Source organism: Dreissena polymorpha, chromosome 2, assembly GCF_020536995.1.
Source record: "Dreissena polymorpha isolate Duluth1 chromosome 2, UMN_Dpol_1.0, whole genome shotgun sequence".
Taxonomy (NCBI): Eukaryota; Metazoa; Mollusca; class Bivalvia; order Myida; family Dreissenidae; genus Dreissena; species Dreissena polymorpha.
In genome coordinates, this window is record NC_068356.1 from 139,465,511 (window position 1) to 139,479,639 (window position 14,129).

General features: G+C 33.6%; 1 protein-coding gene and 1 non-coding gene across 4 annotated transcripts in view; one reads left to right on the forward strand and one right to left on the reverse strand.

Annotated features, from left to right (window-relative positions):
• Positions 1-14,129, reverse strand: part of LOC127869196 (alpha-1,6-mannosyl-glycoprotein 2-beta-N-acetylglucosaminyltransferase-like) — a 33,058-nt gene that overhangs the window by 12,218 nt on the left and 6,711 nt on the right. For all 3 annotated transcript variants that reach the window (XM_052411549.1, XM_052411550.1, XM_052411551.1), the window contains exon 2: positions 3,605-3,702. In XM_052411549.1, coding sequence (XP_052267509.1) covers positions 3,605-3,702 — 98 coding nt within the window. The remainder of the gene's footprint in view (positions 1-3,604; positions 3,703-14,129) is intronic.
• Trnaf-gaa (transfer RNA phenylalanine (anticodon GAA)) lies at positions 12,155-12,244 on the forward strand. Its single transcript is given in 2 exon segments — positions 12,155-12,191; positions 12,209-12,244. It is a non-coding gene; the product is annotated as a tRNA-Phe (tRNA).

Here is a 14,129-nt window from a genome sequence, read left to right on the forward strand (position 1 = left end):
GACAGAAAATACATTACTGTCATTGATTCGCCAGACTGATAATGCATTACTGTAATTGATTCGCCAGACAGATAATGCATAACTGACATCGATTAGCCAGACTGAAATGTATTACTGTCATTGATTCGCCCAACTGATAATGTATTACCGTCATTGATTCGCCAGACTGATAATGTATTACTGTCATTTATTCGCCAGACTGATAATGTATTACTGCAATTGATTCGTCAGACTGATAATGGATTATTTTATTCATTCGCCAGACTGATAAATTATTACTGTTATTGATTCGCCAGACTAATAATGTCTTAATGTCATTTATTCGCCAGACATATAATGTCTTAATGTCATTTATTCGCCAGACAAATAGTGTATTACTGTCATATATTCAGACTATAATGTATTACTGTCATTGATTCACCAGACAGATAATTATATAACTGTCATTGATTCGCCAGACAGATAATGTCTTACTGTCATATATTCGCCAGACTGATAATGTATTACTGTCATTGATTTGCCAGACTGATGATATATTACTGCAATTGATTCGCCAGACAGATAATGTATTGCTGTCATTGATTCGCCCGACTGATAAATGCATTATTGTCATTGATTCGCCAAACAGATGATTAATAACTGACATCGATTAGCCAGACCAATAATGTATTATTGATATTGATTCGCCATACTGATGAATTATAACTGTCATTGATTCGCAGGACAAATAATGTATTAATGTCATATATTTGCCACACTGATAATGTATTACTGTCATTGATTCGCCAGAATGATAATGTATTACTGCCATTGATTCGCCAGACTGATAATGTATTAATATCATTGATTCGCAAGACTGATAATGTATTACTGTCATTGATTCGCCAGACAGATAATGTATTACTTTCATTGATTCGCCAGACTGATAATGTATTACTGGCATTGATTTACCAGAAAGATTATGTATTTTTGCCATTGATTCGCCAGACTGATAATGTGCTACTGTCGTTGATTCGCCGAGACTGATAATGTATTACTGTCATTGATTCCCCAGACTGATAATGTACTACTGTCGTTGATTCGCCAGACAGATAAGTTCTTACTGTCATATATTCGCCAGACTGATAATGTTTTACTGTCATTGATTCGCAAGACTGATTATGTTTTACTGTCATTTATTTGCTTAACTGATAATGGACTACTGTCATTGATTCGCCAAACAGATTATGTAAAGCTGTCATTGATTCGCCAGACAGATAATGTATTGCTGTAATTGATTCGCCAGGCTAATAATGTATTACTGTTATTGATTTGCAAGACTGATAAAGTATTACTGTCACGATTTACAAGACTGATAATGTATTACTGTCAATGATTCGCCAGACTGATAATGGATTACTGTTATTGATTCGCAAGACAGATTATGTATTTCTTGCATTGATTAAACATACTGATAATGTATAACTGTCGTTGATTCGCGAGATTGATAATAAATTACTGTAATTGATTCACCAGACTGATGATGTATTACTGTCATTGATTCGCCATACTGATAATGGATTACTATTATTGATTTGCAAGACATATTATGTATTATTGTCATTGATTCACCAGACTGATAATATATTACTGTCATTGATTCGCCAAACTGATCAGGTTATACTGTCATTGATTCGCCCGACTGATAATGTATAACCGTCATTGATTCGCCAGACTGATAATGTATTACTGTAATTGATTCGTCAGACTGATTATGTATTACGGGCATTAATTTACCAGACAGATAATGCATTGATTCGCCCGACTGATAATGTATTACTGTTTCATTAAGGTATATATATGTAGACCCTGTAAAAATAATGGGAAAATTGTAAAAACTGCTATTTTTTCACGTGTTTGATTGTAAATAAAGTGAAAACAGAATCGTAAATGTTCTATTCTAATAGTGGTGATACAAAAACAGTTAACTTCAATATTCAGTGACAGGCCTTACATTACACGATAATAATATATTATTTTATTTCCTATATTCTGCACATTTTAGTTGCAAATACATATAAGAGGACTGGATACGTTCTACAGTCCCTGCAGTTTTGTCATCTGTCATGCAATTAGCAGATTGCGTGATGGTAGGTTTTTAGCAAAAACGTTTATATCAGAACACGAATGCGTTTGGCAGCTTACCCCTATAGACTAGATCAGTCATGTAATCCGAGTATTCGATCTCACTATTTTACTATAAAGAACACTTTATTGTTATTAGAACAACTGTCGTAAGGAAGTTGCATGTTGATAAGTGAAAGCTCGATTTCTCACTTGTTAATACAATCCTTCAATAAGGCCACACAATAAAAGTCATATTCTCTTGACGTCAAATTTTAAAAGAAATGGAAACAGTTTTCCAAATCATTACAGCTATTATTATATAAAGCAGACAATATTATTTGCAATTTTCATGATGATTTGTTAAAACAAGACTTCCGAAGTTTTCTATTTAAAGGCATTTCAAATTTTATAGTGACCTAGTTTTGACGCCGCATTAGCGAATATAAAATGCAGTCTATTTATCATTTACTCAGAAAAAATACACTTCCGGAAAATAGTTAAATGCATATATATTTTTATAATAAAACTTTCAATAAAAGTTATTTCTGAAATATGTATAATGTATATACATAATTATTTCATTTATATGTACATTATTTTGTCAGACATTCCATAATTAAAAATATTTTCAACAGAGAATCAGGTATATGTCCTTTCTGAAACATTCAAATTTACGGATGAATACTTTTCTGGATTCACCCAGTTAGCCAGTAGCTGGTTGTTTCTCCTGCAAAAAGGAAGCGAATTGTCCTTTTGTGATGAGTTTAATATTAACCGCCCCACCCCATGGCAACCATGTTTGTATACGGGTTGGCGCAATGTTCAAAATATTATTATAACAAATGTTGTTATCAAGTATTATTAAGATTGGAACAGAAATGCCACTTGTAGAGTTATATCAAAGTTTCACCACGATAGCCATAAATGAAAAACCCGTTCTTTCCATGTTATTCAACTCATCGCAATAATTTTCAAACTCGCATGCCCTTTTTAATTTAACCTTGTGACCTAGTTTTTATCCAAACAGCCCAATTTCAAATTCGGCCAAGAAATAGTTGGAACAAAAGTTTTGAGCAATTTGCAACCACATTTGACTAATGATTGCCTTTAAAAAAAGGTCAGATCTTTATTTGATAAAAAATGACCTTGTGTATTTACCGAACGTGACCCCGTTTTGAACTCGGAGAAGTTTAAAACAAATGTTCTGACCAAGTTGCCCTATTTAATATTACATCGAGTGTCAACAAATTATGTTAAATAAGCAGAACGCACGGCGAACAGCTGAAAGAAATCGATAGCAAATGCTTAAAACTCATTAAACATTATAATTGAAACAAACTTGCCCGAGTTCATATTGATAACATTCGAACATCACAAACATTTGCCTGCAAATGTAATTGCATATGTAAACCATGTAATTAACTTTTTGAAAATTGTGTAAGTAAATATGGGCATTTGAGCAGCAGAGAAAATTAAAAACACAGTAAAAGACCATTACTCTTCTTTTGTCATGTCCCTCGGACAGTCATTTGGGTCATCTCCCGGGAAGGACTTCGGGTGCAGTTGTATGGAAAGTGGGAAGAATATCTGCATTACCTGAAGGAAAAAAACAACGTCTTCAACAGTGCAGTTCTAAAACGTGAAGTCCTAAATAGTTCCTCCTACACCGTGCAGTCCGCAACAGTTCAGTCCACAAAAGTCCAGCACACAACAATGCAGTCTGGAGCAGTACAATCTGGAACAGTTCAGTTTGCAGAGTTGCAGTCCGTGCCAGTAAATTGTACAACAGTGCAGTCCACAACATTTAAGTTCACAAATATGCAGGGACAAAACAGTACAGTCAGCAACCGTGAATCCCCATCTGTGTAGTCTAAAAGAGAAGATCGCTATAACAAAGATGGGGGCAGTATTATTATCACAAATGTTCATTACAATATTATAGTCCGCAATAATGCAAACAAAGCATTCTTAGCAGTCCATAACACAAATCAATGTTAGTCCAGTAACCAGCGTAAACCAAAACAGTTCACTGATCAACAGTGCAGATCTCAGTCAACAAAATTACAGTTCGCAACTGTGCAATCCACAACAATACAGTCCTCAGTAATCATGTCGATAACCGTGCAGTCTACGACAGCTCCATCCGCAACATTCTAGTTTACAAAAATGAAATCTTGAGAGGGGCGGTCGGAAACAGATCATTCCGTAACATATAAGTATGAAATAGTGCAATCTGGATCAGCACAATGTACAAAAGTGCATTCAACAACATTGCAGTCTGCAAACGGCTATTGCACAGCTGTGCATTCCACAATCAACATCGGTCCACAACAGTGAAGTATTTAACAATACAACAGTTGATTCCAGAACAGGTGAGTACACTGTTTTGCAGTCTGTCACAATGTAGTGCATAAGAGTGCAATCCACATAGGTGTAGTCTAGAAAAAGTCTTCAAAATTTAAGTCTTCAACAAAGCGGTCCTTAACAGTTCGGCCCTCAAAAGTGTTATCTAGAACAGTGCGGTCTGGAACAGAGTAGTCCTGAACAGTGCAGTTCGCAACATTGCAGTCGACCACAATGCAGTTCGCAATGCTGCAGTTCGCAACAGTGCAGTCGACCACAATGCAGTTCGAAATGTTGCAGTGCACAACAGTAAACACGTGTGCTTGTAAAGTACCAATGTTAACAATCTCTGAACAAAATGTGCATACAAACCTTAGGTACGTGGCGGATTTTTAAATATTTTTTTAGAAAAAGCGAACTTGATAATGATTCAACTGGTTTCGTATGGTATCCTAAGCTATATATATATACATATAATTTCTCTACAACATAATTTAAACAAAGTTTCAGGCATTATATTTTAACAAAAAACTATATTTTGAGCAGAAAATCATTTATAATTATCCGTAACACTAGCCTTAACCTTTATTTGATTGGACCCAAATGACTTTTCATGCTCGGTCTGTCTTCAAGAAACCTACAGACACACATTCAGAGTAATAATACCGTTAAAACTTGAAAAACATACATGTTATCACTTTAATATTACTGTAACCTATGATCAAACTTGAAGTTAACCTGCGGTGTGTTGAAAAACTAAACAATAAAACATAATATATGAAAAAGGGCACATACCATGTCATACAACAGTATTTCTTTACCTATGGGTAAGGGGCATAATTTGAGAAGACTAAGAAGAGAACCTGTAATTATCACACGGCCACGATTTCAACCAACTTTGTATCAGCTGTCTGCTTGGCTTGAACATCAGTACAATGTACATGTAACATCAAACTGTTGATAGGTGTTACTGGCTCAGTTCAATATGTGTTTAATTTCAATGCGCGGAATCTCTATTTATAAAAAGAGCTTAAACTGTCATTATTCAAGTATTTTAACATTGAAAAATAACTTTTGATTTGTCTTTCTGCAAGCAATCGCGTATTTTAATGTTCGTATGTTTGTATGAATCAATTTAATATTTACGTTCCATGTTAAAAAATTAGGGAAATGATTCGAGCATTATATGCGCGGGACCTGTCTATTATTAAATACAAAATAGCCAAGCTCTCGGACATATGGTGTTAGAGATGAAGATTTTAAAAGTATTCAGTCGCCGCAAACGTCTGTCGGATCTTAGACAAAGCCAGTGAAACTGCACAAGATGCACACCAATTTCCTATTTGCCAAGAACAACTTGACCAGCACTCAAATCTGAATTTGGGTCATAACATTTAGTGTTTTAAACTAACGTAGATAATGATTATTTTGAATTATTTTCTATACTAGACTTAACACTATAATGTAAACCCTAAACAAATCCAGTTTTGAATCGATTTGCATGATTTAAACAAATTAAGTACTGGGCCATTCATCGCATAAATACTTCCCCGGACCCTTTCATGGTCATTAAGGTTATTTATTCCTTTTTTTAAAATATATTTCAACTCAGTAACCCTTCACATGCTGTGGGTCTAAATTATTTGAACAATTGTGAAAATGGATTTAAAAAAAGGACCATGTCAGTAGGTGTTGTGGTAATATACCCAGCAGCTTAGGTGATGACGTTGGAATTAAACGGATAAAGACCACATACGATCACCCTGTGAACGTTATGGACAGGTTTGATACAAATATAAACATATGTGTTTTTAGAATAGCGATTACCACTTTAATTTATATTGTTTTGTAAATTTCATATTGCAAGTCATATGTGGTAAATCAAGGGCATATCGGTGTATTCACAAATGCTAATTAGGAAGTGTTGCTAGTTATGTCATGTGTAAATGCGATATGATATTTACTTTTAACCGAAATAGTAGAATAATTATTAATATTAATAGATAAACTGTTAAAAAAAAAGAACTGATTAATGAAATAATACATTCATTAGCACTTTATTTAACTTACATTATCTTGAATTTCACATATCTTGAATAGCTCTCTTACCGGACAAAAGTCGACTTCTTCTACAAGTTGATTGAGATTATCAGAGTACAAGTCATGACTGATGATCAAGAGAGTTTTCTCAATGCTACGCACTTTTCTCAAGGAATCGAGGAGTATTCGAAGATGCTCGAGTCGATCGTGTACTTGAACCACCATCACCACGCTCAGTTGGTCAAGTTTAAGTCCATAGCGATACAAGTTGCGAATCTTTTGTTCTGAATTGATTCGTAATATCTCTTCATAAATTTGAGTTAAATTCTCCGAAGCACTGCGCATCAGGATGTTATTAGTTTGATTACGGATTGTATACGGTTTGATCATTAACTGTAAGGTATCTTTTTTTGCTGACTTGGCCTCTATGCCGGCTTTTGCATCATCTCGACATTTAATGTGTTTATATTCCACCGCCACGTAGTTTCCAATCTCTTGATATTGACTGTCCGAGCATTGAGGTTCAAATTGTAATGTAATGTATAAGTTCAAAATCACATACGTCAACAAAACCACCATCAATAGCCAGCGAAACACCCTGCTCATTCGACGCATTCGTATTGGTCTTCGTCTCTTATGCAATCAAACTTAATAATGCATCGTATCGCAGTTGATAGTCAGCCTTTGCACTGATCTTTTCTTCCACGGTACAGTATCTAAAGATACGTACGCTTCATGTTATGATAATAAAAAATGCTGACATTGACTCGTTATAACTGCTGAAAATGACTCAAGATCAAATACTGAAATCATCCACTATAACTACTGAAATTGACTTCTTGTTGAACTCAACACATGTGTTTATCATTCTTGAACAAGATTGTATCTACACGTTTTGTGTGCTTTAAAGCAGCAATCCACCGTACAAATTCAATGCATGCTAACATACATAAGGATATGATGTTCATTTTGCTAAAACTTTTTATTTTATCAGAAATGAATGTTATTATATTCGTATGCTTTGGAGCGCATGGAATATACTTAGCCATGGTTTTCAGCTTACCTACTCAAGATGCATCCTTCGTTACTGCGGCTATAGAAAATATGTGATTATATTTTGTAATTCCTAAATTTTAGAGCGAATCAATTAGGAATATTATTGGTCGTTAGGATTTTTATTAAAATCTTGTTTTGCAATAGCGTGTTTAAATTATTTGTTGAGTGGGGCTTTAACAGTCTTGGTGACGTTGCTTAGTGACGTGGCAATGTCTACGTAATAAACATGCCCGCAAATTTAAGTCAATACATACATTCATCCCTAACAACCCTAACATACTGTTACATTATGTTTGAAACTGTAGATACATGCTTTGTTGACACAGCCCACGGTTAGTACAAAAGGTGATCGATACGTTTCACGTGCTGTTAGTTTAGCAAATATATATGATCAACGAAGACATTATACGGTTTATTTCCCGGTAAGTTGTCTCGCAGTTTTCTTTAATATCATTGTCTCGTACGCCCTTCGTTATTGGTATGTTATTACATGTGGTTCTGGTAAATTTTGCTCCATTTCATTAAACACGTCTTTAATAATTGTGCATATTAGAATTGAAAGCAAGAGCAACGTGTTACAATAAACAAACACGTGTATCAGCTTTCACGTATATATTTGAGATAACGCGCATATGTTACACTCATATAGAATTTAAAATAGTTTTATTTTAAGGCAAAATAATTTAATTGTTAAGCGCATATTCTGTGTCTGTCTAAACTGTATTTTTTTAATGGATGTTTTAATACAAAACAGTGACACAATAATATAAACATGAAAAGCATAACGAGGAAACATTTTTCTGAGATATTTGTAGGCGAGACAAAAGTCTGCGGCATCTCTTTTTGTGCTGGTAAATACCCGTTTTGTTTCGCTGAAGACTAAAATCTGTCTGTATTTTTAAAGCAAATTAAGTCTCATTGGATATAAATTTAAAAGGGGAACTGAACACGTTCAGCGAAACACAAACACGGTGATTATAACTTTATGTTCTGTTTTCAACTGAAAGAGGATACGTTATTAAAACTTCATGACTCCACCAGCGAAGATGAAATAATAAAATACAATTACATGTATTATGTTAAAATAGAAACTTTTTGCGAGATTTTAACAACGATCCAAATGATACATTTTTATCGATTATCAAAGAACTTTCTTATATTGGTTACAAACAATCAGACTTAATATCTGGTTGTTAATACCTATTAACCTGTAATTGTATCATATGTTTTTTTTAAAGTCGATCAACGAATGTTAAGAATAATTCAAATTTTGGTATGGTAAGTCATGTGACTGAAATCAGGGTATCAGCGATATTCGACGGACGCTGGCGATAACATAAGTCCATATTTATTGATATATCTGGTTATACAATACCTTATCGCTTTCACGGGCTTAAGTTTGGCGTTTAAACGGCTTTTGGTCCGAACTCCTTAATTTTCGTTCACTTGAGCCTGTTGTCAGAAATGGGTCGGCTTCCGCTGAGACTTATAAAATCAGAGTATTTGTAGCATCTCGATATAGACACTATTGTTCATAAAAGACTGAATATTTTACGGCATTGTTGATAAATATCCATTTTTCGTATCTTTCTTGTTTGGATGTGATTGTACGTTACTTGCTAGTACGAACCCGCCTTTGACCCTGACTTTATGTACTGCGGTCACTTTGTTTGTTATATCGGCTTTTTATCGACCACTGTAGTTTTTTTAAAAGAAAACTTGCCAGCATCTCATAAGTAACTACTAATTTGTATGATTGTTGTATGGACTAATCAAGTGCAATCTATAGTAGTCACAAAAATCGTTTCGACCTTCTAATAGAGCGAACTCTGGAGTTGAAAATATGGGACTTTAAAATGATATCTTCGTTAATCTCTAAAAAGATTCATACCTTAAGTGTTTTATGTTTAAGTACCTGAAATACTGTTACAAACTAACTTGTTGTGTACGTTCTTATGCGTTATCCCGAGTGTTTTCAAGCCGTATGCGTGTGTTGTTTGTGCTTTTACATATCATTTATGTCATATCTTTTGGCAATATGTCACTTTCTATAAGGCAACGTGACATTTGCCATGACTTAAACACTTCATAGTGGTACGATTCTTCTCGAATAGTGTTCATTATCACATTTACTTATGAAATTTATCACAGTCAATGTCTTTATTTGTTTGATCGAATCTTACACCTCTGTTTTATTTTGAAAAACACATCTTTATGAACGATATTAGATACTTTCTTTTCATAGTTTACAATCAATTGGAATCAATATGTACATGCGTGATGAGTGATTGCAAAAGAGTGTAAAGCAAAACGGGTGGTTAAGAAATGTACATTGCAGTAAGGGACCGAAACCCGTTTTGCAATAAAATTATTGCATTTCTGGGTTTTATCCAATTAAGTTTGAAATATGTTGAGGTCACTTTATATATACATTCTGTGTTTGTTTGATCACATTTACTCATAAAATCGGTCACTTGCATTGTCTTTAAAAATTGTGTCGTATCTTAAACCTCTGTCTTATTATCTCCACAATCCTTAAATACAATTTACAAAATGGTGTCTATCATCTGTTTTTTTTTTGTTATTTGTTGAACGTGTTGCAAGTTTTAAATTTTCTTTGTGAAATAACAATTACTGTCAAACCATTTTTTTTTTACTTTTAATTTTTACAATTTTTATTTGGGCTCATATTTTTGCCAAATACTTTAAACGCAATGTTATAAATGAAATATGTGATAATTTTATTTCGTCATTTATATGTATTTTTTACGATGACTTTGGAATTGCTCAACCAGATTCGAGTTAACACAATTTCAGTCATTTATGTTTATTCTGGTTGTTTTTCTTTGCTTCTTGAGATACATTTAAGAGACATGAACGGCCGTATGACCGAAAAAACATGTCTAGTCGAGTATTTTAAACTCACTCATGCTATCAGCATCGTTCGCATTTATGAGTAAGAAATCAGTTATACTCAAGCCGCGTGTTGATGAAAATATTAACTGGTTTTCTTGCTCATTGTTTAAACGACCATTAGTAATTGTGTGATTTGTGGATTTACATAAGTTGATTATTGTTTGCCATTGCTATCAACGACTTTGTCTGTATTATTTTGTTCTATCGATATTACTTCGTTTGTATTTTCTGTGTTTGTAAGTTCAAGAGACTCAAGATACTTGTCGAATTCTGTGATATCTGCTAAATATCCTTGTATAGCATTTAGATCACCATTGATACATGTTTTACATAATACACACATATGGAAGCAAGATTAGTGCCTATTGTGTACAGAATTTCCATTCAATTAAATCAATCATCGTATGGAAAACCATATAAATCATTGATTACTAATATAGAATAATGCTCACTTTAAATACATAAATCAATAATAATTTTAAGGGTAATAATTCTTTTAGTGTGGACGCAAGAGTTATGGTTTTTGCAATGCACTACCCGTCAATTAGACAATTAAAAATAAAAGAAAGAGTTATGGCTTCTGTGTTAAGCACATCCCATCAATTAGAAACGCATATCTACAATGAACTTTAATGTGAGACAAATTATAATTCGTTTCGAGTTTTGCCCTAAACAAAATTAATCGAATCCGGGTGACCAGCTGTACAATCTGAATCAAGTATACCTACCCCCTCTTACAACTTTGTTGTTCGGGGTTATAATGACTTAGTGTTATTTAAATGACTAGTTTAGCGATAGTGAAATCAGGCATATGAATAAAAATAATAAACAGCAGGAGTCAAATTGTGTCCCTGTTTAAAAGAAACACTGCATCAGCGAATGAGGATGAGATCCATCAATTGGCATGAACAAATCCATTGCTCATTATTTTAGTAAATACCTTAGTTTTACACAGTACTAATATAACACAAGGTTATCTTATTATTTAAACTATATGTAAAAGCAGTGAACTGATTGGCCAAAAAAAAATCAAATAAATCAACCAATGCGCATTTGTTAGCACTGTTGGGTTCATTTCAACTATTGGTTGCATAATTATGCGATATGGCCAAAAGAGCCCAAATCCGCATTCCCTTTAAAAAAGTTAACACTGATTATTATAAGTATTGGCGTCGCCCTGGAGGGCGGCGACTAGTATGTTATGCATTTTTTTTCGCTTATGGGAGGAGAAGTTATTTTACGGATCAATGTATATATTTTTGTTTTAAGAATATCTTGCATAGTGGTGATTTTTTGTGTAAATTAGTGTAAATAAGTACTGCATTTGTTCCCATTACATTTATTACAACATTTATTGCCAATAATGCAAAGCTAATTGTTTTAATTAATAACTGATCCACAAATGATCACAGGGGAAAGATCACAGGGACTGGGCAATTACGCGAAACTTTCTGGTTTTGTATAAAAACAAATGATGTTTTATATAATCAAAATATATTTATTTTGTGGTTTTTCTAATTTGCTTATTTAGTGGAGAATCAATGTAGTACGATATTTGACGACCTATCGCGCAAGCAAGTTTATTGGAAGGCGTAGTGGTACGAAAACGAACAATGTATTAGTTTATTAATAGACATATAATAACGATCGCTATACACAACTTCACCAAATAGCAGTACATAAGTGAATGTCAGCCGGAATAGCTCAGTTGGGAGAGCGTTAGACTGAAGTTGTATACGCAACAGTCATCTAAAGGCCCCCGGTTCAATCCCGGGTTCCGGCACGAACGGAACAGTTCGGCGGCTGACAATTGTTTCAGTAAGTTTAATAAATATAATAAAGCTTTATTTTATGTAGACATTTTAAAATCCATTTTACTACAATTGGACATTTTTATTAAAATTAATGGATGCAACGTGGTGACAACGTTAATTAAAATTTCTTACATCACTTAAATATCTTATAAAAAATACACGTGTTTTTATATTAACAAATAAATGCAAACAGCACATCTATTATCCATGTATTTTTATGGTTGTCTATCATAGGCCTTTCCCTACCACATATAGAGCGCGAAGCGCGACACGTATTATTGATTTTAACAATGAGTTGCGATAAAGGAAGCAGCCGCTTATCAATGAGGAGCTGTGTCCCGGCAACCCGTTTCCCTAGAGTCAAGCACTCCTCGGAGTTTCTTTTTTAAGAACCACATATAGAGCGCGAAGCGCGGCACGTAATACTATCCAGGTGGTATGGGCCCTTTATCCGACCATTACGTCCATAGTTATCTTCCTTAGAATTTGATAAATTTTGAAATCCTTGTTCGAAGTCCAAAATTTTCATCCGATTGTTCCCAAGCTTTCACAGGTTTTTTTTATCAATGAGGACCCAACCCAAACTCTATATGAGCAATATCGGATCATAAGTCCAGAATTATGTCTCTTTGAATTTAAAAATAAAAGTAAAAAACTGCTTGGTTCGGTGATTATGTAAACATTTTTCATCAGATTCTTTCCAAACTTACAGTGTCTTCATATCAATGAGCATTTTGACCTCATTAAAAATGAGAAACATCGGAACAATAAGTCCAGAATTTTTTCTATTAAATTTGACAGAATAAACAATTTCCACTTGTTTAAAAGATTTCACAACTTTCGTCTGAATCTTTCCAAACTTGCTAAGTGTTTTTATATCAGTATTACTCGAACTCTATTGAAAATGATGAATATCGGAGCAATAAATCTATTATGATCTTTTACTGAATTTCAAAGTATTGTGAAATGCAGCTTCTTTATACAATTTACAGTTTTCATTCAATTTGTTTTCAAACTTTTACAGTGTTTTCATATCAATTAGTACTCAACCCCTATCGTAAATGAGCAACGTAAGAATTAGTTCAGAATCATCTCCCCTTGAAGTTGAGAAAAATATGAAATTACGTCACAAGATGAAGCAGATTTTTTAAAACCTACACAGTTCTCTTCCATTAATGACAACTGCACACGGATACCAGTAAAAAAAGGGAAACCAATGTAAATAAAATGAACTATGAAATATTTGGGAGTTACAACACAAAATCATAGATAATGGTTATTTGTGGGTTATAACACAACATCATAGATAATGGTTATTTGGGGGTTATAACACAACATCATAAATAATGGTTATTTGGGGGTTATAACACAAAATCATAGATAATGGTTATACCAGTATCTTTTTCTATTTTGTTTAAAATAATCGGCCAATATATTAATATTTACAGTAGAAAAAAAATCGTTCCATGTAACTTCATTGAGTGCATTTTACACTGAAATTCCCGACGCCCTTTGATGCATCAATACTTATCTTGTTTAAACATGCAACGCCTTTTCCAAAGCAATTCACATTTGCTAAAAAACCAAAAACAACGCAATTGTTGATTCGGACTGACGTTGTATTTAAGAGATTCGGGATTGAGCTCGTAGATTGAGAACTTGTCAAGCTTTTTGTAACTAGTATTGACTACTGTTCTTATTCAAACTCAATAATATGCAGTGTTTTGTTGTTAATAGTGACGCAATGTCTTTGAGTGCTTCTTATGTTTATGTTTATTTTTAAATCTCTGAAACTGATGCCGTTTGTGTGGGAACGAAACTTGTTTTAACAAATAATAAATGTACTAAGTGAAC